This window comes from Xenopus laevis, chromosome 5L (genome assembly GCF_017654675.1).
Source record: "Xenopus laevis strain J_2021 chromosome 5L, Xenopus_laevis_v10.1, whole genome shotgun sequence".
Lineage (NCBI taxonomy): Eukaryota > Metazoa > Chordata > Amphibia > Anura > Pipidae > Xenopus > Xenopus laevis.
In genome coordinates, this window is record NC_054379.1 from 24,996,313 (window position 1) to 25,021,288 (window position 24,976).

At 46.6% G+C, this 24,976-nt stretch overlaps 2 protein-coding genes across 5 annotated transcripts; one reads left to right on the plus strand and one right to left on the minus strand.

The window, feature by feature from the left end:
- Window positions 1–19,493, minus strand: klhdc3.L (kelch domain containing 3 L homeolog). Of its 3 annotated transcripts, none has more exons than XM_018261660.2 (11): window positions 19,056–19,493; window positions 9,959–10,166; window positions 8,085–8,249; window positions 7,747–7,862; window positions 5,954–6,025; window positions 5,564–5,777; window positions 3,855–3,941; window positions 2,601–2,709; window positions 1,795–1,868; window positions 653–731; window positions 1–571 (listed from the first exon to the last, which is right to left on the minus strand). In XM_018261660.2, the coding sequence occupies exons 2-11, from the start codon at window positions 10,110–10,112 to the stop codon at window positions 505–507; spliced, it is 1,137 nt and encodes a 378-aa protein (XP_018117149.1). In that variant the 5' UTR covers window positions 10,113–10,166; window positions 19,056–19,493; the 3' UTR covers window positions 1–504.
- On the plus strand, window positions 16,170–24,730 carry mea1.L (male-enhanced antigen 1 L homeolog). Of its 2 annotated transcripts, none has more exons than XM_018262783.2 (4): window positions 16,170–16,319; window positions 19,703–19,923; window positions 22,267–22,357; window positions 22,924–24,730. In XM_018262783.2, exons 2-4 carry the CDS (start codon window positions 19,732–19,734, stop codon window positions 23,079–23,081), a joined length of 441 nt encoding a protein of 146 aa, XP_018118272.1. In that variant the 5' UTR covers window positions 16,170–16,319; window positions 19,703–19,731; the 3' UTR covers window positions 23,082–24,730. The 2 variants fall into 2 exon arrangements, with proteins under 2 accessions (XP_018118272.1, XP_018118270.1); XM_018262781.2 differs by lacking the exon at window positions 16,170–16,319 and adding an exon at window positions 16,335–16,530.
- The last annotated feature ends 246 nt before the right edge of the window (window positions 24,731–24,976 follow it).

Below are 24,976 nucleotides of genomic sequence, written 5' to 3' on the forward strand. Positions count from 1 at the left end.
TCTCACATAAAGAATTTATTGAAATTACATATTTGAGTGAGTTACACGAGGGGGGGGGGTGCCCTTTTTGGCAGAGGAGTCAGTATTAGGGTACATGTATCCTGTTCCTGTAGCGCTTGTGCAGGACAAAGAAGGTGCCGTCTTTTCTCATTTCTGAAGTGGCTCTTATACAGTAGTATATCCATCAGTCGGTGAGCACCGTGGGGGTAGAACGCCAGAACCAAGTTTTCAGCTGGGGCCCCGGTGTCACACTGAACAAAATATAAATACTGTTTCTCAGGGCCCCACCAGTTGTACCACCTGTACCCCACTAGTGTTCTTGCTTGTGTTTTGGCAGATCCCAGGCTGTCTCAGGGTGCTCAAGTGCAGATCTTTGTGGTGTGCATTCATGACGTGTGATAGGTCAGTCTGGAAGATTGCTATCCAATCCAGTGCAGCTGTTTATTTGAATTAGAAACCATGTGACTGGTGGGGACAGAGTGAATACATGGGGGGCAGCAGTGTTTATCCGTGCGAGGACAGCAGGGGCCGGCTAATATTACTGTTTGTTGTCATTGCTGAGAGCTCCCATCTGCAGGACAGAAATGGCACGGGTCAGCAACTGAGACAGAAGTCTGTGTGGCATGTTCAGTCCTGGCACAATATCACTCACCTGATGTCATGGGGCAGACACGACTGGTCAAGATTGTGGTGCAGCACGGCTAGTTTGCACAGTGTCTTCAGACTGGGACCTGTAATTAACAACATCGCCACAGGTGAATTTAACACAGTGCCGGCCACACCAGCAACACTAATCAGCTGTGTCAGGATTGTGCTTATCTAGTTCACTGGCACCAATCCTAAGCACAGACAACAGCACCAATAATCATCAATATCCACCCCCAGCTCACTGGCACTGATCCTGCCTGCAGATACCCACACCCTGCTGGGAAACATGGCACCTACTTGGCCCTCAGAAAGACTTTGGCACTTCAGTCACAAACTGGTAGCCATGTCACCATGGAGCAATACCACTTGCACATGCAAATGAACATTACACCCCACTGCTGAACGGAATATGCAGACATAGGGTGAACATTTAACTAAACATAACACTCCACAATCAAATATACAAGTGGGGCACATATACAGAACTTTGAAACCAGTAGCTACATTTTCATATGTTAGAAAGTCTTATTTTTAGCAGGGATTCACCGAATCCACGATTCGGTTCAGTATTTTGCCAGGATTCGGCCTTTTTCAGCAGGATTGGGATTCAGCCGAATCCTCATGCCTGGCCAAACCGAATCTGAAGCCTTAAAATCATGTGACTTTTTGTCACGAAACACGCACACGTGGCTCTTTTCCCCTCTCCTGCCCTTATTTGCATATGCAAATTAGGGTTCGGATTCGGTATTCGGCCAAATCTTTCACAAAGGATTTGGGATTTTGCCAGAATCACTAATTTTTAACAACTTTTCAATTTGTATTATTTCAGTATTGTGTATTTTTTGTATTCCTCTTCTGTTTCGTTCCAGCTTTCAGATGGGGGTCGCTGACCCTGGCAGCCAAACAACTATTGCTCTATTGGGCCTCTTTTCTTCACCTTCCAGTCACTCATTTACACCACTGCCTGGTTGTTAGGGTAAACTGGACTATACCAACCAGATAGCAGCTGTTATTCCAAGAGAGCTGCTGAACAAAAAGCTAAATACTTCAAAAACCACAGAAGATACAAAATTAGGTTTGCGTGCATCAGAATATCACTATCTGTATCAGAGTAACAGTTAAAGAAGAACAGTTAAAAGAACTCACTGAAGTCCAGGATATACAGGTCAGAATGATCCATCAAATAAAACTCGTCCTGCAGGTCCTGATCCTGGGAAGGGCTGGGAGAGAAACAGGCAGGTGAAAACCCATAAACCCCACATGCTGTGTTAGTCCTGACCCCAGCCCTATCCCGGGGACATCTCATAATAATCTCTCACCCCCACCCTATGCATCGGGAACTGCTTTAATAACACAGTAGATTAGGTAAAGTGAAATACAAGTGCCCATACGTTTTAACCTTCTGACCTCCAGGCACTGGTGGGAATTTGGAGACACAAAGACCAGACAACTACATTGGAACCAACTAATGTTCATCTACAAGTGCCCCTCAATCTTACTGGTGGTCGCTGTATTAGTTTTGGTCACCGTGGAAGCAGTAGAAGAATAAAGGGAATCTGACCCCACCTCACCGCCTATGTAACTGCCTATGGAGATGCTGCTGCCAATCCAAGGGGTGGAGCCATTTCTGGAGGCTGAACTCTCACAGCCGTTCTGGGGGGGTTTAGATGACTTTTTATCTACACTTTTCTTATAAACAGGGTACATTTTCCCTTTAAAGTTCTTTGTTTCTTCGCCTGCCCCTGGATCCTTGTGTATCCCAGATTATATATAAAACAGGCTCCTTGGGTTTTAAGACCCTACATTATCTCATGTTCCCTCCTAACAGATTATCCCCTATTATAATGGCTTCAAAGGCTGAACAGGGACCGACCAGCTATATAAACTCTTACCACACCCCCCATACCACCTTCTACCTACACAAACTTTCATTACTGCCCCGCATCCCTTACCTTGTGCCACCAAAAAGAAGGATTTTGTCCCCAACAACACAACAGCACTGCCTGCGCCGTGCACATGGCCCCTTCCCTTGGACTTCTACTCGCTGCCATCGGCCTGACTCTGTGAGGGGCAGGAGAGACAGAGAGGACAGAAATAAAGTGAGAGCATGTAGGGACAGGGTGCAAGGGTTAAGTGCTGGGGTAAGATATTTAGTTCCTGAAGGATAAACAGTTTCCCTATTGGTGAGTGGGTCAGTAAGAAGGATCCCTCACACCCTAAGATTATGGGTAGGATGAGGTATAGGGAAAAGTGGGATTACGAGTAGGATGAGACAGTGGGATTACGAGTAAAATTAGGCAGTGGGATTATGAGTAGGATGACGCAATGAGGGAGGGGGCACTGGGATTATGGGTAGTATGAGGTATTGGAGGACAGTGGGATTAAGAGTAGAATGAGGAAGTGGGATTACGAGCAGGATGAAACAGCGGTATTACGAGTAGGATGAGACAGTGGGATTATGAGTATGATGAGGCAATGGGGGATGGGGCACTGGGATTCTGGGTAGGATGAGGTATTGGGGGACAGTGGGATTATGAGTAGGATGAGGCAGTGGGGGGCACTGGGATTATGGGTAGGATGAGGTATTGAGGGATGGTGGGATTATTAGTAGGATGAGGCAGTGGGGGCACTGATATTATGGGTAGGATGAGGTATTGGGGGGACAGTGGGATTATGAGTAGGTTGAGGCGGTGGTATTATGAGAAGGATGAGGCAGTGGATGCACTGGGATTATGGGTAGTATGAAGTATAGAGGGACAGTGGGATTATTAGAAGGATGAGGCAGCAGGGGGCACCGGGATAATGGGTAGGAAGAGGTATTGAGGGACGGTGGGATTATTAGTAGGATGAGGCAGTGGGGGCACTGGGATTATGGGTAGGATGAGGTATTGGGGGGGGACAGTGGGATTATGAGTAGGTTGAGGCGGTGGGATTATGAGTAGGATGAGGCAGTGAATGCACTGGGATTATGGGTAGTATGAAGTATAGAGGGACAGTGGGATTATTAGAAGGATGAGGTAGCGGGGGACACCGGGATAATGGGTAGGATGAGGTATTGGGGGACAGTGGGATTATGAGTAGGTTGAGGCACTGGGTTTATGGGTAGGATGAGTACGTGAGGGGAGGGGGGGGGGAGTAGAATTGTGGGTCAGATGAGACAGAGCCCTAAAAGGGGAGAAGGAAGGGAAGAGACACACAGTTGGTACCTGGTGTGAATTTCCAAAGGTCTTGAAAGTGGCGATTAAGTCGAGCATTGTATCCGCCGAACACATAGAGCTCCCCCTGGTACGCAACTGGAACATGATACAAAAAGACAAAAAGACTCTCCTTATACTTTTTCTTGCCGATCCGATCTACAGTTCCTCCATCGGGTCACAATTATTTTTAGATAAAAATGTTCAGCACCAAAAGGCTAGAGAAATAGGGAAAACAAATAGCACACCTAGCGAAATACGCCAGGTTTTACGAAAGTGATAGAAACATATAGTTATAATAAGTGATGTCATATGTAGTTGCAAGTGGGTGGAATGGATATGAGTAAGGAAGCCGACAACATTATTCTAAAGCGAAAGAACTTTTCACTACACCCTGGACTAAACCACATCATCGAGTTCTTAAAGGGATACCGTCATGTCAGTTAATAGTGCTGCTCCAGCAGAATTCTGCACTAAAATCTGCTTCTCAAAAGAGCAAACAGAATTTTCTATATTTAATTTTGAAATCTGACATGGGGCTAGACATATTGTCAGTTTCCCAGCTGCCCCCAGTCATGTGACTTGTGCTCTGATAAACATCAGTCACTCTTTACTGCTGTACTGCAAGTTGGAGTGATATCACCCCTCCCTTTCCTCCCCCAGTAGCCTAACAACAGAACAATGGGAAGGTAACCAGATAGCAGCTCCATAACACAAGAGAACAGCTCCCTGGTAGATATAAGAACAGCCTTTAATAGTAAAATCCAGGTCCCACTGAGACACATTCAGTTACATTGAGTAAGAGAAACAAAAAGCAGTTCCATCCTAAAGTGCTTTTATTTTATCTTTTAGGATAATAAAAAGAATTACACTTTGGGAGTTGTCCCTGTTGCTTTTATAGGAGAAGATATTTGGCACCTGCTGGTCGGGAAGTAGGCATTTCTGCTACTCAATAGGAAATTCTGGAATTTTATCTTAATTCCCTTGCAGTTTCCTATGGGAGTATTATAGTGACTGCTGGTGGCTTGAAGAACACACTCTCTCTTAACCACTTTTGTGCTGGAATATTAAAGTTCTATACAGGTATGGGACCCGTTATCCAGACTGCTTGGGACATGGGGTTTTCCGGATAACGGGTCTTTCCATAATTTGGATCTTCCTACCTTGAGTTTATTAGAAGATCATGCAAACATTAAATAAACCCAATAGGCTGCTTTTGCTTCCAATAAGGATTAATTATATCTTAGTTTGGATCAAGTACAAGGTACTGTTTTATTATTACAGAGAAAAAGGAAATTATTTTTTAAAAATTTGGATTATTTGATTATAATGGAGTCTAGGGGAGACGGCCTTTCCGTTATTCAGAGCTTTCTGGATAACAGGTTTCCAGATAACGGATCCCATAACTGTATATGCACTTAGATTATTTTTTATGTGCTGGGACACTAAAAATGATCTATTTGTTTCTCTCACTCTCATTAAACCTGATGTATTGCACTGGGTGTTGTATTTGTTGTCCATCTTTCTGGAACCTTTGGAGCTGATCATTATCTGAAAATATTTGCAACTGGAACAGGCAAAGCACTGTCACTCTCACACGGGGCCACAACACTGCCATACACATAGACTGACGTGCACTCTCACAAGCCAGCGACACAGTGCTCTCAGGGACACACTCCCACTCAGGGACACTCACATGTCTCGCCATTGCAAAGACTCACAGGCTGAGTGGCTGCGTCTCCCCTCGGGGGGATTGGTGCTCTCAGGAGGGTCCAGCCAAGTCTCAATCTGGAGGTCAAACACACGAATCTGATTGCAGTAAATCTCATTGTTGGAGTGGAAAGGTCCAGCTCGGTCGGCCCGACCCCCAAACACGTACATTCGGCTGCCGATTACCGTGGCAGAGTGGAAATCTCTCCAGCGGGCAGCATTGCCCTGTAGGGGAGAAACAGGGTGGGGAGACATTGCCCACTTAAGACAGGAATGGGGGGGGGTAAGGTGCAAATATTAGGGCCTAGAATGGAAGTCAGTAGGACAGGGAGCGGGGGACAGGTGAAACCATTGGCCAGAGAACCTGGACATAAAAGGGAAGCTGACAGGATGGTGCCTACCTTGGCTCTCACTAAGGCCCAGTTCATGGATCGCGTGTCCAGTTTATGGATTTCATTGGAGAAACAGTCGGCCTGTGGGAAAGAGAAGCTTGTGTTGTATTTGAATAGAGAACTGGCTTAGAGGAAAACAATATCCCCAAAATGAATACTTAAGCAACAGATAGTTTATAACATATTAAGTGGCATATTAAAAAAATCTTACCAAACTGGAACATATATTTAAGTAAATATTGTCCTTTTACATCTCTTGCCTTGAGCCACCATTTCGTGATGGTCTGTGTGGTGCCTCAGAGATCACCTGACCAGAAATACTGCAGCTCTAACTGTAACAGGAAGAAGTGTTGAAGCAAAAGACAGAACGCTGTCTGTTAATTGGCTCATGTGACCTGAGAAGTAAAGTCTGTTTGATTTGTTTGTGTGCACAGTGAATCGTACGATCCCAGGGGGACGACCCTTGTTTTTTTAAAATGGCAATTTTTCGATCTATTATTATCCGACGGCACGTACTACTAGAAAGGTATATTACAGTATGGGACCTATTATCCAGAATGCTCGGGACCTGGGGCTTTCTGGATAACAGGTCTTTCTGTAATTTGGATCTTCACACTTTAAGATTACTAGAAAATCATGTAAACTTCACATAAACCCAATAGGCTGGTTTTGCTTCTAATAAGGATGAATTATATCTTAGTTGGGATCAAGTACAAGCTACTGTTTTATTATTATAGAGAAAAGGGAAATTATTTTTTCAAATTTGGATTATTTGATTATTATGGAGTCTATGGTAGACGGCCTTTCGGTAATTCGGAACTTTCTGGATAACGGGTTTCCGGATAACAGATCCTATACCTGTATTATGAAAAATTGTTTATTTACATGAAGCAATGTTTTACATATGAGCTGTTTTATGCAATATCTTTTTATAGAGACCTACATTGTTTGGGGGGTATAGTTTTCCTTTAAAGCGATACCGTCACGTTCCTATAAAAATCATAGGAAAGTGTCCATATCTAGGAGCTGCTGCACGCAGAACATTTTCAACTAAAAGCCGCCCCCAGCTCCGCAAACCTTCGTTGACCTGATCCTCCGACAATGCTAACAGATCTTCTGTGCTGTTTCAGTGGCACTTGGCTGGGGGAGGCGCGATCCTTCCATAGGCTAATTACAAATGAAAACAGGACTTCAGCCTATAAAAGGATCGCTCCGCCCCCAGCCCAGCGTCACTGAAGAAATGCAGAAGATCCGTTAGCTGTGTCAGAGGGTTGGGGTGCGGTTTTTAGTAAAAAATATTCTGTGTGCAGCAGCTCCTAGATGGACATGTTCCTATGATTTTTATAGGAATGTGTCAGTGTCACTTTAAGGATAAATTACATGGAACATTTTCTAATTGGATCAGTGTTGTTAGGAGAGTACTGCAGGGGTCTGACCGTGGCACTTTAATGTCTTCATATATGGCTTTGAGGTGGGCACTGTAAGTACTATTGATACTACATTGGACACAGTTCCATGCAACGTGTTACTTCTTTGCAGAGGGGGAAGAAATTTCCCAATAGCATTGTGATTAATTTGGGCCAAATGTGCCCCCTCCTCTGCTAAGGTTTTATTTATTTTTTTGGTTGGTGGGAGCGAAAAGTCTTCCTCATTCATCACACATTGATACATGGCAGCACCGGCGCACTCATATTGCCCAGAACCTCCACCATCTTTGCTTTAATGTGAGGAAGAGGGTCTCATGTCTGTAATCAGTGGGGCACATAGAGCCCAAACCTTATCTTCCCCTATCTGCTCCTTACCAGCTGCTCATATCCACCAAATATGTACATTGTCCTCTCATAGACACAGGCGGAGTGGCCATCCCGAGCCCCAGGGATCTGTCCAGTGACTTGAGGCGTTGCCCACTGATGTGTTCCTAAAATAAAGGAAAACTTAGATACAAACTGAACTCCACTCAGCTGCTGGTCCCGGGGGGAAAAGGTCCATTTCTCAAGAGTTCACCTGATGTTCCAGAGGAAGAGACAAAACACCTGCCCAGTTGATGTTCTTGTAAGATGAGACACATACCCCCAGCCCACCTGATGTTCTTCCAGGATGGGACACATACCCCATGACCCCCCGATATTCCTGGTCTCACCTGTGTGAAAGGTGTAGAGAACATTACAAGCACCCTCCGTGTCATTGCGCCCACCCCAGATATAGATGATGTCATCGATCAGCACTGCCGTGTGTCCATATCTCATGTAGGGGACTTTGGACGGAGCACAGGATGAGGGCGGGAGTTTCCGCCAGCGAAGTGATACTGGATCAGGGGAGAGAGAAGGAAACAAAATTATAAAAAATCAGAACATTTGTATTGGAAAGGGCTGCTATATTCATTTTCTGTTCCCCCAATAGGATATTATGGGGCGAATGTAAAATGATTATGCTCCTGCTTTGTTTCTCTGAGCTTCTATGGGGGTTTATCTGGCTTAGCAAGCAGTTTCACAGCAAGGGCTGTTCACCTTTGAATTAGGGATGCACCGAATCCACTATTTTGGATTCGGCCGAACCACCGAATCCTTTGTGAAAGATTCGGGCGAATACCGAACCGAATCCGAACCCTAATTTGCATATGCTAAATAGGGGTGGGGATGGGAAAACATTTTTTACTTCCTTGTTTTGTGACAAAAAGTCACACGATTTCCCTCCCTGCCTCTTATTTGCATATGCAAATTGAGATTCGGATTTGGTTCGACCGGGCAGAAGGATTCGCCCGAATCCGAATCCCGCTGAAAAAGGCCGAATTCTGGCAGAATCCCGAACCGAATCCTGGATTCTGTGCATCCCTACTTTGAATTAACTTTTAGTATGATATAGAAATTTATATTCTGAGACGCTTGGTTTTCATTTTTTATTTGTTTTTTTGAGTTATGTAGCTTCTTATTCAGCAGCTCTCCAGTTTGCAGCTTTAGCAGTCCGAAATACCCTAGCAACATGCATTGATTTGAACAACAGACTGGAATATGAATAAGGGAGGGTCTGAATAGAAAGGACAGTAATAAAAAGTAGCAGTAACAAGAATTGTGTAGCCTTACTGAGCAATTGTTTTTTTAGATGGGGTCAGTGATTTAAAAGCTCAAAAGAGTCAGAAGAACAAGGGAAATAATTAAAAAAACTATTAAAAAAATAATAATAATGAAGACCAATTTGAAAGTTGCTTAGAAGTATCCATTCTATAAGATACTAAGGGGGTTATGTAATAAAAGGCACTAAGTTTGCCCAGAAGCAGTAACCCATAGCAACCAATCAGCAGGTAGCATTTTCTGGTCATCTGTTTAAAAGCAAACATGTCATTGGTTGCTGTGGGTTACTGCTACTGGGCAAACTTAGTGGGGCTCATTTATCAACACTGGGAAAATTTGCCCATGGGCTGTTACCCATAGCAACCAATCAGTGAATAGCTTTTTAAAGCCAGCTGCAAGTAGAACAATGAATGTAGCAATTTGATTGGTTACTGCCCATGGGCAAATTTGCCCAGTGCTGATAAATGACCCCACTTTTTTTACATATAGGGGTTAAAGTAATCAACCCCTTAAAGCTGCCATTGCTTCAGGCTGGCTACAAACATTTTATAATTTCCTAACAGGAAAAATGCTCACCGTGGGCACAGTACAGTCAAGCTAACATATACCTCTGAAGTAAGCACAATTCAGCAGGAACAGCCCCCTACGTTTGCTCATAGCATGCACAGAGATATACTATATGGCAGCTTAGGTATTCCCTTGTACTAAGCACAATTCAGCAGGAACAGCCCCCTACGTTTGCTCATAGCATGCACAGAGATATACTATATGGCAGCTTTGGTATTCCCTTGTACTAAGCACATTTCAGCAGGAACAGCCCCCTACGTTTGCTCAGATACAATATCAGATTGCACAGATACAATAAACCAGACAGTATTGGTATTCGTCTGTACTGAGCACAAGTAGGAACAGCCTCTAAATTGGCCTCATAAGCGGCACACTGTACCTGCATTGAACACATGCACATCGATTTGCCTCAGAGTTTCGTAGTCCTCCCCAGAGCAGTAACCACCAAAGGAAAATACTCCCACTCCTATAGCAACTGCAGCATGATTTACTCTTCGTGGACCCCCCTCTAGATGAACCGTCCACCGCGGCATCCCCCCACCACATACCTGGGTAAGGGGAGGCACTTTGAATCGCACCAAATGATGCTGGTGAAAGAGAAAAAATATTTATATTTAACAGGTGTCCAAACATTTCACATCCCCACCCATCACATTAATATTGAGCACAATCTCACTGTAAATGTAGGAATGTAATAGGGACCTTAGATTGTAAATTCACTGGGACAGAGACAGGTGGAAATTGTTTACATAAATAAAATATTAATAATTAGAGATACATCTTTTCTTCCTGAAATTTATGTAAAATGCTCATAGTTGACTGGGCTGCTTAATATCTAATTTGCTCTGGGGCACATTTGACTTGACCTTTACACAGTTTAAGCCAGTCCTGTTGTTGAACCATTTCATAGTTCTGCCCCAGGATTATCCATAAGGATGTTATTTACCAACATTGCAGTATCCCAGGACAACCAATCAGCATGCATTTTGGCTGCTGTGGCAATAGGCAACACCTGATGGGTTACTGCATGAGACAAGTGTTAGTAAATGAGCCCCAGTCTCTCATCATCCCACTAGACGTTCCACTGGAAACTGCCACCCTGGGGCAATCTGTGGGAGTATGGGGCATCTCCCCGGGGGGGGTAGTTAGACTGCGGGGAGAGGAAGGGGGGGGTCTACCTGGGGTGGGGGGTACGGGTTTTTTTTATCCACAGGTTGATTATTCCTTTAAGACACTATCAACAAACAGCTTGTCTAAATCAACCTCCTGTTTCATGCTTTACATTCAGATATTTATTGTGATAAGGTTACATAAGAAATGGTTGTTTGTTAAATATAGCAATATATGTTTTCCCAATCAATATTTAAGTTTTATTTTTCATGGAACAGAATGTTAACAATGCTTTTATGAATACAGATCATAATGGGACAAGATCACTAAAAGTAGACCTCACATTAGTAAAGTATGGGCCCTCCTGCTCTAACCAGTTTAGTTGCACTTAGTCTCTGCACTCTCTCCAGCTCATTTATATCCCTCTTAAGTACTGGAGTCCAAAACTGCACTGCATACTTAGGGTTGCCACCTGGCCAGTATTTTACCGGCCTGGCCGGTAAAAATGATGGCTGATCCCAATCTTATTAATAGGGAAAAAAGATAAATACATAGAAAGGCCAGTATTTTTTTTCCAGAAAATATGGCAACCCTATGCATACTCCAGATGAGGCCTCACCAGGGACCTATAAAGAGGCATAATTATGTTTTCATCCCTTGAGTTAATGCATTTTTTTATGCTTTAGTGGCCACAGAATGACACTGCCCAGAATAAAACAACTTGTTATCTACAAAGATTCTTCTCATTTAAAGGGATACTGTCATATGAAAACATGTTTTTTTCCAAAAAGCATCAGTTAATAATGCTACTCCAGCAGAATTCTGCACTAAAACCATTTCTCAAAAGAGCAAACAGATTTTTTTTTATATTCAATTTTGAAATCTGACATGGGGCTAAACATATTGTCAGTTTCCCAGCTGCCCCAGTCATGTGACTTGTGTCTGCACTTTAGGATGGAACTACTTTCTGGCAGGCTGTTATTTCTCCTACTTAATGTAACTGAATCAGTCTCAGTGGGACTTGGCTTTTAATGAGTGCTGTTCTTATATCTAACAGGGAGCTGTTATCTTGTGTTAGGGAGCTGCTATCTGGTTACCTTCCCATTGTTCTGTTTGTTAGGCTCAGTGTCGGACTGGCCCACCGGGATACCAGGAAAACTCCCAGTGGGCCCAGGTGTCAGTGGGCCTCTTTCTTCTAAACATTTAGCATATTTTGTGATCCTTACCTTTTCCTTTATGGGGAAAAATGCTTAATAATGGAAAAAATATAGTAAGTAGATATAAAAGACTAGAAGAATAAAGAGGTTGAGAGAGGAGAGAAAGAATAATAGTTTGGAAAGTGGGCCCACTGTCTAAGGTTTTCCGGTGGGCCCACGGTCTAAGGTTTTCTGGTGGGCCCCTGGCATCCCAGTCCGACACTGGTTAGGCTGCTGGGGGGGAGGGAGGGGTGATATCACTCCAACTTGCAGTACAGCAGTAAAGAGTGACTGAAGTTTATCAGAGCACAAGTCACATGACTGGGGCAGCTGGGAAACTGACAATATGTCTAGCCCCATGTCAGATTTCAAAACAGAATATAACAAAATCTGTTTGCTCTTTTAAAAAATGGATTTCAGTACAGAATTCTGCTTGAGTAGCACAATTGACTGATGTGTTTTGAAAAAAAAAAAAAAAAATTCCCATTACATTATCCCTTTAAAGAAATTCCCCAGAGGGGCTGCTGTATGTTGCCATTGACCGTCACTATTTATTGGGCTGATGGGGGTTGCGTGGGCCTCTGTGTGCTGGAAATGCCAGGGACTATTTTGATTCTCAGTCCAGACCTGCCAGAAGCCCCTTGTCCAGGTCCAGACTGAGAATTAAAATAGGCCCTGGCATTTCAGGTACACAGAGGCCCCACCAGCCCACTAAATACTGACTTTCTATGGGACCTTAACTTATAGCAGCCCCTCTGGCATTTGCCAGACCCACAGATTGCCAGTCCAGCCGGCCCTTGTCTGCCTAAGAGATAAGAAGAAACAAGAAGCATGGCCATGGCTACATGGAGCTCATTTCTAGGCAGGTGCACTTTTTTTCCCCAAAAGGAGGAAAAGTCTTGGATTGGCTGTCATTGGCCCATTACATATGAGCAATCCCCAGCCAATCAGGTTGAACTTGTCCTTTAAAGAAGAACTAAAGCTCAGCAAATAACTGACTAGAAATGGTTCATCCCCCAACCGTGTCGTGACCTGGGGAAGTGCAACCAGATCCCGGGGCAAAGAATCTCCTCCTTATTCAATAAACCTCCTTCCGAACACTGAGCAGCAATGGCACAAGCAACCAATGAAAAAGCAGGAAACGTGCCCCCCACCCAGACACGAAGTATAAAGAGACGAGGAAGCATCATATACTTATCAATCAGATGCAGCAATATTGCAGCAGAGCAGGAGGGACACACTGTCAGGGCATTAACACCCACGACTTCCTCATCGCCACGTCATCAGACAGCGACCGCACCAACAGGCTCTAGAACCAGAAAGGCGGAATCTCATTGGTTCCAGCCGATGTCAGTCACCAGTTTGTGTCTTTCTAGCCCCTACAGCGTGCGCCCTCTAATGGCCAAAGTGTATCATTGCAATCAGTATCACTCACTGAGCTCAAAGCCTTTTTATGAATGATAGAAAGGTTAGAAGAGTAGTTCACCTTCAACATAACTTTTAGTATGTTATAAAATTGGCAAACCTGAGCAACTTTTTCAAATGTTTTTTTTTCTTGATAGCTTATCTATTTTTTGCATTATGTGCCTTAATGTTCTGCCTCTTTCCAGCTCTCAAATGGGGGGGTCACTGACCCCAGCAGTCAAAAAACGATTGCTCTGCGCAGTTACATTTTTTTTTTGTTATTGCTACTTTTTATTGCTTATCTTTCTATTCGGTCCCCCTACTATTCATATTACACTCTCTCTTTCAAGTCAAGTTTAACCCTAGCAGCCAGAGCGCTCCTGCAATTCAAACTCAAAAGCTTCTGAATAAAAAGTGAAATAATTTTAAAAATGCAACAAAAAGAAAGACCAATTGCAAACCGTCTCCGAATATTGTCTACATCATGCTAAAAGTTAAGTTTAATGTCAACTATGGTTTCTTCTATAGTATCTCTGTATAAATGCTCTCCACACACATACAGGGACGCCATCAGAAATCACGGTGGCTTTTGGGCAATTTCAGCAGATTTTGGATCCTTTCGACGGCTTTCGGATCCTTTCAGAGACGGCTTTCGGATCCGTCTGTCTGATCCCGGCGGCAAAGGCGGGATTCGGCTCTCTTTGCCCCTCTGATGGCAGCCATGCACACACATATATACGGGGCCGCCATTAGAAAGCATGGGGCCCTGTACAACAATTTATAGCTGTTTTTGTGCACCGCTTCAGAGCTGTCAAGGGGGGCCTGGCTCTTCGAAAAGTGCAGCCCTGCCGGGCCCCCCTTCAAGCCCGGGCCTGGGACACTTGTCCCCCCTGTCTCCCCCTGATGGCGGCCCTGTATATATATATATATATAGATAGACATGTGTGTGTACTTATAAGCACTGTACAGCAGACCAATACAATCATAGAAGAAAGGATTCAATACAATAATAAATACGGATAAGCACACAGTTTAGTTTCTTTAAAGATTAAAATCTCAAAGTCAAAGAGACAAGAGGAAAGAGGTCCCTCTCCCCATAGAGCTTACAGTCTAGCTTACAATATATGCTCCAGCAAGATTTATTAGATATCACAGTACAGCCAGTGGTTTCGGACTCTGTCATCCTTGATAAAGCCCCTATTGGGGGACCAAAACATTATATTTGCTGGGAGGATCTTGCTTACTGGAACCTCAAGTACTTCTCTCAGTTCTACACACTGTTCTAAAAAGTAGCTGATTGACATGCAATTTGACCAGTCATGGAGTACCTCATAACTGTCATGCTTTTCATGGGACAGTCCCATTTCTGGCCAACAGCTTGCTGTCCTGGATCATCATTTAAATGCCCTGTGTTGCCTCTTTCATTCTTCTCCACTCCATGCTCCTTGGAAAAAAAAATCCAAGACGGCTGTGCATGATTCCCCCTGTTTCTCATGCATTTATGGCAGGCAGTGAGATGCAGTGAAACATCATCCTAGGCAACCCTCAATATCGACAGCGTGGAAGCGCAAGGAAAGTAGAAAACTTAGGTGTTGGTATTCTGGTTGGGCTAATGTAGGTGATGCTTTTCTGCATTGATCATAGCAGCATGTCTGGGGTTAATGGAGTGCTAATTATCCAATTTCTGTAGTAATTATAATTGCACAGCTGGGGTTATGTTGATTGTTTAATTTCTGTAGTAATTATAAAGTCAGCTTGTTCAATCGTTATTCCTTTTTTTTTATGTGTGTGTATCTGTCCTGACCCGCACACATCAACGCCTTCAGATTATTAATTATTAAAAGTGCACCCTTTAGGGCTCTTACAGACGAGCGTTTTTACCTGCGCTCCCCTGCGTTCCGTTTTTCTGTGTTCAGCCGCAGGGGAGTGCAGGAATAGACCCATTATATTTTTTCCAATGGGGCTGTACTCACACAGGCGCGTGTAGGCCCGAACGCAGGTTGAGACGCAACATGCTGCATTTTTCCTGCGTTCGGTGCCTACACGCCCCATTGGAAAAAATGTAATGCGTCTATTCCTGCGCTCCCCTGCGGCTGGGGGAGCGCAGGTAAAAACACTCGTCTGTAAGAACCCTTATAATCCATGGGATTGTGCCCTAACATTTGGCACACACCCCCCTGTCCCATCCATTGGAGCTTTCCTTCTTACGGCCAGGGGCGATCCTGGCCCCTCTGCCGCCTGAGGCAGCAGCAGTTGCTGCTGCCCCCCTCCCCCGGAAATTCACTCTTAAAGTACCAGGAGCCAGGCCCGGATTTGCGGCAAGGTCGCATAGGCCTGGGCCTAGGGCGGCAAAAAATAGGGGCGGCATGCCGCCCAGCCGCATTATGGGGACGTTCGCGTCCCCATTCAACTACACCAGCTGTGCGTTTTTTTCGCCTGGTCGGACCGCGCGGCCTAGGGGCGGACGGGGAAGAAATCCGGCCCTGCCAGGAGCATCATTTTTGCTGACCCCGGTACCTAGTGGGGCGCTGCTGCCTGAGACGACAGCCTCAACTAGCCTCATTGGCGAAGCACCCCTGCTTACGGCCACATGTTGAATCTGCATCCTGGCTCGTTAGCAATTAATTTAGATGCATGCTGCAGATTGCAATAACTTATGTGCAGGAATTGCTAACTTGCCATGCGGGATGTGGAGTCAATGTGTGACCAGTTGGTATTAAAGGGGTGAGGCCCCTCCTTCCTCCAGTACAAAGTAAAGACTTTTTCTGCCATCTGTATTGGGCTCTGATATCACTGGTTGCAATGATACTCTTTGACCATTAGAGGGCGCAAGTACGTACTATAGGCGCTAGAAAGGAACAGACTGGTGATTGACATCGGCTATAACCAATGAGATTCCGCCTTTCTAAGTCGAGAGCCTGATTATGCGGTCGTTGTCTGATGACGTGGCGATGAGGAAGTTGTGGGTGTTATTGTCCTGACAGTGTGTCCCTCCTGCTCTGCTGCAATATTGCTGCATCTGATTGATAAGTATATGATGCTTCCTCGTCTCTTTATACTTAGTGTCTGGGGGAGGAGTAAGCTTGACTTGTGGGCCCCCGGGAACTGCCTCTCTGTGGGCGGGGTTAGGGTACACGCCCCCACTACCCCCTGCGCACACACATGTCCTCTTTACACACACATGTCCCCAGAGAGGAGTGTGACTGTAGGGGACAATGGGTCGAGTGTAGGGGACAATGGGGTGAGTGTAGAGAACATTGGGATGAGAGTAGGGGACAATGGGGTGAGTGTAGGGGACAATGGGGTGAGTGTAAGGGACAGTGGGGTGAGTGTACAGGGGACCCCTCTGTCTAGGGTTGACACCTTTTCCAGAAAAAAATACCTGCCTTCTTATATATTTATCTTTTTTACTTATTAATAACATTGGGATCAGCCATCGTTTTAACTGGCCAGGCCGGTGAAATACCAGCCAGGTGGCAACCCTAATCAGCCCTAATCACCATGCAGCTGCCTGGTAACCTGGAGGGTCTTTAATGATAAAAAGTCTGTGCAGGGCTTGAAACAGAGAGCAGTCACTTAATCTGTCATGAACTTCTTGGGGTACAGATGGGGCGGGGGGGCAAATAGGGTTGCCACCTTTTCCGGAAAAAAATACCGGCCTTCCTACATATTTATCTTTTTCCCTATTCATATCATTTGGATCAACCATCATTTTAACTGGCCAGGCCAGTAAAATATGGTCAGGTGGCAACCCCTACCTCGGTCCCCTACACATACACGCACCCCCCACCACCATCATCCCCTACACTCACCCATTGTCCCCTACACACAAACACCCCACTATACCCTACAGCAGGCGTCCCTAAACTTTTTAACCCATGAGCCGCAATCAAATGTAAAAAAGTTAGAGAGCAACACAAGCATGAAACAAGTTCCTGGCGTGGCAAATATGTGCTGTGATTGGCTATTGATAGCCCCTATGTGGACTGACAGCTTACAGGAGGCTCTGTTTGGCAGTACACATGTTTTTATGCAACTAAAGACTTGCATTCAAGCTGGAATTGAAATAGAAGCACCTGCTTTAAGGCCATTGGGAGCAACATCTAAGGGGTCGGAGAGCATCATGTTGCTCATGAGTCACTGGTTGGGGCTCACTGCCCTTCAGATACCCCACTGTCTCCTCTACACAACCCAATACAAAACCATACACACACATCCCACAGACACCACTGTCCTCTACACCCCCACTGTCCCTTACAGACACACTCACCCCACTGTCCCTTACAGACACACTCACCCCACTGTCCCCTACACGCACACTCACCCCACTGTCCCCTACACGCACACTCACCCCACTGTCCCCTATAGGCACACTCACCCCACTGTCCCCTACAGGCACACTCACCCCACTGTCCCCTACAGACACACTCACCCCACTGTCCCCTACACACACACTCACCCCACTGTCCCCTACACGCACACTCACCCCACTGTCCCCTACACGCACACTCACCCCACTGTCCCCTACACGCACACTCACCCCACTGTGCACATTCACCCCACTGTCCCCTACAGACGCACTCACCTCACTGTCCCCTACAGGCACATTCACCCCACTGTCCCCTTCAGACGCACTCGCCCCACTGTCCCCTACAGACGCACTCGCCCCACTGTCCCTTACAGACGCACTCGCCCCACTGTCTCTTACAGACGCACTCGCCCCACTGTCCCTTACAGACGCACTCGCCCCACTGTCCCTTACAGACGCACTCGCCCCACTGTCCCTTACAGACGCACTCGCCCCACTGTCCCTTACAGACGCACTCGCCCCACTGTCCCTTACAGACGCACTCGCCCCACTGTCCCTTACAGACGCACTCGCCCCACTGTCCCTTACAGACGCACTCGCCCCACTGTCCCCTTACAGACGCACTCACCCCACTGTCCCTTACAGAAACACTCGCCCCACTGTCCCTTACAGACACACTCACCCCACTGTCCCCTTACAGGCGCACTCTCCCCACTGTCCCCTTACAGACGCACTCACCCCACTGTCCCCTTACAGACGCACTCACCCCACTGTCCCCTTAGAGACGCACTCACCCCACTGTCCCTTACAGACCCACTGTCCCCTACACACACGCTGTCCCCTACAGACACACTCACCCCGCTGTCCCCTACAGACACACTCACCCCACTGTCCCCTACAGACACACTCACCCCACTGTCCCCTTACAGGCGCACTCTCCCCATTGTCCTCTTACAGACACACTCACCCCACTGTCCCCTTACAGACGCACTCACCCCACTGTCCCCTTAGAGACGCACTCACCCCACTGTCCCTTACAGACCCACTGTCCCCTACACACACGCTGTCCCCTACAGACACACTCACCCCGCTGTCCCCTACAGACACACTCACCCCGCTGTCCCCTACAGACACACTCACCCCGCTGTCCCCTACAGACACACTCACCCCGCTGTCCCCTACAGACACACTCACCCCACTGTCCCCTACAGACACACTCACCCCACTGTCCCCTACAGACACACTCACCCCACTGTCCCCTACAGACACACTCACCCCACTGTCCCCTACAGACACACTCACCCCACTGTCCCCTACAGACACACTCACCCCACTGTCCCCTACAGACACACTCACCCCACTGTCCCCTACAGACACACTCACCCCACTGTCCCCTACAGTAACACAAACACACACCCTATTGATCCCTACACATACACACGCACAATAAATTGTACCTTCTTGCTTAGATCTTTTGCTTTTCCTCTTCTTCCACCACTGCACTTTCAACCCTCATTCCGTCCCCAACGCACGTCTCCTACTTAAAATAGAACCACAAGGATTCATGTTACCATTTGGAAGAACAGGGCCCAGCTGGCAGGGACAGAGCACATGTGGGACCTGTGGAGGGGGGTGTCAGGATGCAGAGTGCAGGGTGAAAGGAGGGAACATGGAGAGCACTGAGATTTGGCGTGGGATAGGGAATAATAAAGCACAATATGGGTTATGGGGAGGGTTGAGAAGTAAAGGGCATATTATGGTACCCAGGACTGGGTGGGGTTGAATATAAGGAGCTAATGTGGGACCTGTGGGTGAGGATATTCTAATATTAGTGCAGAATAATTTGGGACCTGGGGTCACATATAAAAAGGCTGGGATATACAAAGCTCAGAGTAAGACCCGTGGCTAGAATATATAAAGCTCAGAATGGGAACCGTGGGTAGCATATGCAGAGCTTAGAGTTTTACCAGGGGTGTTAAACACCAAATTCAGTTTGGGACCTAGTGTGGACTATGTGAATCATCCTATGCAGGGGAGGATATAGGTGGCATATACCATAATGTAGTAAAGGCATTTATCCCAATATAATGCATTTTCTCTCCAGGGACAGTATTACCGTGCAGGACACAGAGTATGGGTCCAGAACGTGTTTTCCCAAACCAGAGCGATGAGCTGGGAGACTCCCAGGATGCTACTGTGGTGTGGAGTGGTGGTGAGGAAGAAGAAGAAGATGGTGAAGTTCAAAGTGGGTATCAGTACCAGCCCCTAAACCAAGATCCAGAAGAAGGAACCCAGACAGAGGGAGATATCCAGGAGCGCCTGCAGGTAATTGCCCCTAAGGATGTGCTCAAGCTCTGCATTATGTTCATTATGTTCCCATAGAACACCAGAGCCATTATCCCACAGGCTGTTGCAACTTCTCTAGCTTTTATAATCCTATATATTATTTGGGAAATAACATTAAAGGGTAGCTAAATCTTCACCTGCTTCATTTGTCAGTAGTTTTATGGCTCGGGTCCCTGCTCTGTAATCTTCTGAGTATGGCTTCTGGGTCCCACCTCCTCTCTTGAGCCTGAGGTTCTGAGTATGGCTACTGGGTCCCACCTCCTCCCTTGAGCCTGAGGTTCTGAGTATGGCTACTGGGTCTCACCTCCTCCCTTGAGCCTGAGGTTCTGGGAATGGCTGCTGGGTCCCACCTCCTCCCTTGACCCTGAGGTTCTGAGTATGGCTACTGGGTCCCACCTCCTCCCTTGACCCTGAGGTTCTGAGTATGGCTACTGGGTCCCACCTCCTCCCTTGACCCTGAGGTTCTGAGTATGGCTACTGGGTCCAACCTCCTCCCTTGAGCCTGAGGTTCTGAGAACGGCTACTGGATCCCACCTCCTCCCTTGAGCTTGAGGTTCTGAGTATGGCTACTGGGTCCCACCTCCTCCCTTGAGCCTGAAGTTCTGAGTATGGTTACTGGATCCCAAATCCTCCCTTGAGCCTGAAGTTCTGAGTATGGCTACTGGGTCCCACCTCCTCCCTTGAGCCTGAGGTTCTGAGTATGGCTACTGGGTCCCACCTCCTCCCTTGAGCCTGAGGTTCTGAGTATGGCTACTGGGTCCCACCTCCTCCCTTGAGCCTGAGGTTCTGAGTATGGCTACTGGGTCCCACCTCCTCCCTTGAGCCTGAGGTTCTGAGTATGGCTACTGGGTCCCACCTCCTCCCTTGAGCCTGAGGTTCTGAGTATGGCTACTGGGTCCCACATCCTCCCTTGAGCCTGAGGTTCTGAGTATGTCTACTGGGTCCCACCTCCTCCCTTGAGCCTGAGGTTCTGAATATGGCTACTGGGTCCCACCTCCTCCCTTGAGCCTAAGGTTCTGAGTATGGCTACTGGGTCCCACCTCCTCCCTTGAGCCTGAGGTTCTGAGTATGGCTTCTGGGTCCCACCTCCTCCCTTGAGCCTGAGATTCTGAGTATGGCTACTGGGTCCCACCTCCTCCCTTGAGCCTGAGGTTCTGAGTACGGCTACTGGGTCTCACCTCCTCCCTTGAGCCTGAGGTTCTGAGAATGGCTACTGGATCCCACCTCCTTCCTTGAGCTTGAGGTTCTGAGTATGGCTACTGGGTCCCACCTCCTCCCTTGAGCCTGAGATTCTGAGTATGGCTACTGGGTCCCACCTCCTCCCTTGAGGTTCTGAGTATGGCTACTGGGTCTCACCTCCTCCCTTGAGCCTGAGGTTCTGAGTATGTCTACTTGGTCCCAGCTCCTCCCTTGAGCCTGAGGTTCTGAATATAGCTACTGGGTCCCACCTCCTCCCTTGAGCCTAAGGTTCTGAGTATGGCTACTGGATCCCACCTCCTTCCTTGAGCTTGAGGTTCTGAGTATGGCTTCTGGGTCCCACCTCCTCCCTTGAGCCTGAGGTTCTGAGTATGGCTACTGGGTCCCACCTCCTCCTTTGAACCTGAGGTTCTGAGTATGTCTACTGGGTCCCACCTCCTCCCTTGAGCCTGAGGTTCTGAGTATGGCTACTGGGTCCCACCTCCTCCCTTGAGCCTGAGGTTCTGAGTATGGCTACTGGGTCCCACCTCCTCCCTTGAGCCCGAGGTTCTGAGTATGGCTGCTGGGTTCCACCTCCTCCCTTGAGCCTGAGGTTCTGAGTATGTCTACTGGATCCCACCTCCTCCCTTGAGCCTGAGGTTCTGAGTATGGCTACTGGGTCCCACCTCCTCCCTTGAGCCTAAGGTTCTGAGTATGGCTACTTGGTCCCACCTCCTCCCTTGAGCCTGAGGTTCTGAGTATGGCTTCTGGGTTCCACCTCCTCCCTTGAGCCTGAGATTCTGAGTATGGCTCAGGGGTGTTCTGATCTGGGTTGCAGGTCTTCAATGTGCTGTCCCAGTCTAGGCTGTAGATGCTTTTCACATATGGGTATGTGTGTAACATCACTAGGAGCCTCGTTTTGACAGGTTAACACTTAATATTCATTTTAAATAATTAGTTCCCCTTTCAGTGAATGTTTATTGGGCAGTAGAATGGCCTATTCTTAGCCGAGGAGACCCTCATTTACACATGAGAGGGCTGGATGCCAAATAACAGGTGTTCACTATACTAGTTAATGCCAGATAGAACGCCTCCGAAGTTAATGGTTGGGATGCAAGTCTGATTATTCTGATCTCTCACTTCTAGGCAATGCGACTGCACCTTCCTGAGCCTCCAGCAGACAGTGAAGATGAGGAGGAGAAGGAAGAAGCTGCAGGCTCAATTCCTATGGATGCAGGTACTTGGATCATTCATAGAACCTCTTGTAGCGACAGAGAAAACACATGCACATGTAGGTATATCCCAGGGGTCTCTCTAGGTCTTTGTTCTCAACCCACTGGAAATCCCAGAAAGGCTGCTATAGACCTAGTTACAACTATTATAAGGATGTGAGGCTCATAGGCTTGCTATAATATGCATTTGAAACTGTATTAATTACTAATCAGCTTTATATTGTGATATTTCTATTCTATGTGTCCTGTATATTGTGAGTGAGTCCCTAAGCTCAGTTAGTGACAGAAGCACTGAGCATGTGCAGTGAATCAGCAGAAAAGAAAATGGGGAGCTACTGGGGCATCTTTGGAGACACAGATCTTTACTGCTAAAGGGCTGTGGTTGCCTTGGGCTGGTACAGAAGCCCAAAATATAATGTACAATATTTCTAGCTAATTCTTTAGTTATGCTTTAGTTCAGCATGGCTTGGGGGTGTAACTGAGTAGGCATTGCTCCCCAGCTTCTGGATCTGCATGCGTTTCCCTTACCAATGCCCAAATCTGAGCCTGTTCTCCTTTCCAATCATTACAGCACATGTCGAGCTGGTAAAGAAAACAATGGCCGCTATAAAGCTTCCCACCTTCTCGGTTCCACTTTGGGCACAGCAGATTTCAGATGCAGAATGGGAACATGTGGTTCATCAGGCTGTCCAGTCACGGACAGCAGCACTTCCATTTGGCAAGAAATAAGATGATGGCTGGTGCTCTTCTAGAATATTGGACAGTTGTTTTGGGCCGGGTGTGTTTGCACAGGGAATAGGAACCCCTAGAGGGTGGCGCATGGGTACAGTCTATATGAAGTGTTTGTAATGTTGTCTGGCTCCCCTCACACTATGACTCCTTTACCCTCTCTGGACCATCAGTTATACCAGCAGCTGGCTTAGCCCTAACAGTACCAAGAAAAATAAATGTAATGTGGTCAGATCCTAGTTTTGTCAATGTGCCCTTCCTTATGCCTGGCATTATCAGTGCTGTCCACCTGCGGCCAGTGACCCCCTCCCCTCTTGTGTGGCCTGCATAACATGAAAGTCTGCCTGCTGTGTCTGCTTACCATGAGTAAACTTTTAAAAGGTATCAGTACTGAGATGAACTGGCCACCCCTGCATTGTTTACACCTCAAATTCAGACTCTAAACGCAGGGGGGATTATACCTTTAATCCCCCCCTGCATTCTTCACAAATGTGACAGGCTGGAGGGACACAGCATTGTGTCACTGTATGTAGAACAGTACGAAATGTTCATCTTAGAGTGGTCCTGATATATTTCCCTGTCTCCTGCTCGGTTCTGCCATCCATATACTCCCTGTGTGTGCCATACTCTGCCTGCCCTATGCTCCCTGTGTGTGTCATACTCTGCATGTAAATAAATCTGTGGCAGGCACTCAAATAAAGACAATCTTCCATCAAGTTGTAGAAAAGGTTTATTGTGTACTCTGCCTTATGCGTTTTGTGTTACAAACACTTAATCATAGGCTGCCTATGATTAAGTGTTTGTAACACGAAACGCGTAAGGCAGAGGACACAATAAATCATTTCTACTTGATTTCTACAGCTTGATGGAAGATTGCCTTTATTTGAGTGCCTAATTTCGAAAATGGACAGCACCGTTTTTTTGAGTAAAAAAGCCTTTATTGTAACTTGGCTACGACCAAAAGATACAGACCATACTGTATCTTTTGGTCGTAGCCAAGTTACAATAAAGGCTTTTTTACTCATAAAAACGGTGCTGTCCATTTTCGAAATTCTGCTGTATCTGGTGGATTGTGGCCACTACTGGAACGTGCACCGGACAACTTGAAGGAGTGTGTGCTGACTCAAGTACTTCACTTTATTTGAGTGCCTGCCACAGATTTATTTTCAGTTGTCCGCTTCCCATACTGAGGGCTCAGGGCGGTGCACCTGGGCCACTTCCTAAATGTGGAGAGTAAATACTCCACTCTATGAAAACCCCTTCTCTGTCTAATCATATTCTGCATGCCCTATGCCCCCTGTGTGTGCCATACTCCGCCTGCCCAATGCCCCCTGTGTGTGCCATACTCTGCCTGCCCTATGCTCCCTGTGTGTGCCATACTCTGCTCCCTGTGTGTGCCATACTCAACCTGCCCGATGCTCCCTGTGTGTGCCATACTCTGCCTGCCCTATGCTCCCTGTGTGTTCCATCCTCTGCCTGTAGGAGGTGAACCTGGTGGGAGTTTGTTAGCATTTGGAAATACTTGTTAGGGGGTCCCCAAGATGTTTAATCATGTGCTGGGATTTTCTGTGCTTTCCACAGGGGAAGGCGAGGCACATGGATTTAAGGGTATGTCTTAATATGACTCAATAAACTTGTTTCACATATGAGTTCACTTATGTTTTATTTGGTGTGCTACCACCATTAATGTGGACATGGTCTTAAAAGTTTTTGTGGTAATATGCACACCAATCGTTGTGGCGGCACACTCTGGGATCCTTTTTGGAAGAATCGCTTGTTCACAAATTGTATGTAAAAAAGTTTCTTTATTAACACATCTTGATACACTGATAGAACAGTGTCTGAGGTCTGACGCATTTCGTGTCACTGCACTACTTCTTGTAGTAACACGGCAT

Bases quoted from the DNA above. Each gene is read 5' to 3' on its own strand.
- klhdc3.L (XM_018261660.2), bottom strand. From the start codon at position 10,112: ATGCCGCGGTGGACGGTTCATCTAGAGGGGGGTCCACGAAGAGTAAAT. The intron at 6,026-7,746 runs GTAAGGAGCAGA...TCTTTCCCACAG, and splicing joins TTGGTGGATATGAGCAGCTG to GCCGACTGTTTCTCCAATGA. The intron at 2,710-3,854 runs GTACCAACTGTG...TGCCCCTCACAG, and splicing joins CCTTTGGAAATTCACACCAG to AGTCAGGCCGATGGCAGCGA.
- mea1.L (XM_018262781.2), top strand. From the start codon at position 16,452: ATGTCCTCTTTACACACACATGTCCCCAGAGAGGAGTGTGACTGTAGG. The intron at 16,531-19,702 runs GTGAGTGTAGAG...TTTTCTCTCCAG, and splicing joins CGAGTGTAGGGGACAATGGG to GGACAGTATTACCGTGCAGG. The intron at 22,358-22,923 runs GTACTTGGATCA...CAATCATTACAG, and splicing joins CTCAATTCCTATGGATGCAG to CACATGTCGAGCTGGTAAAG.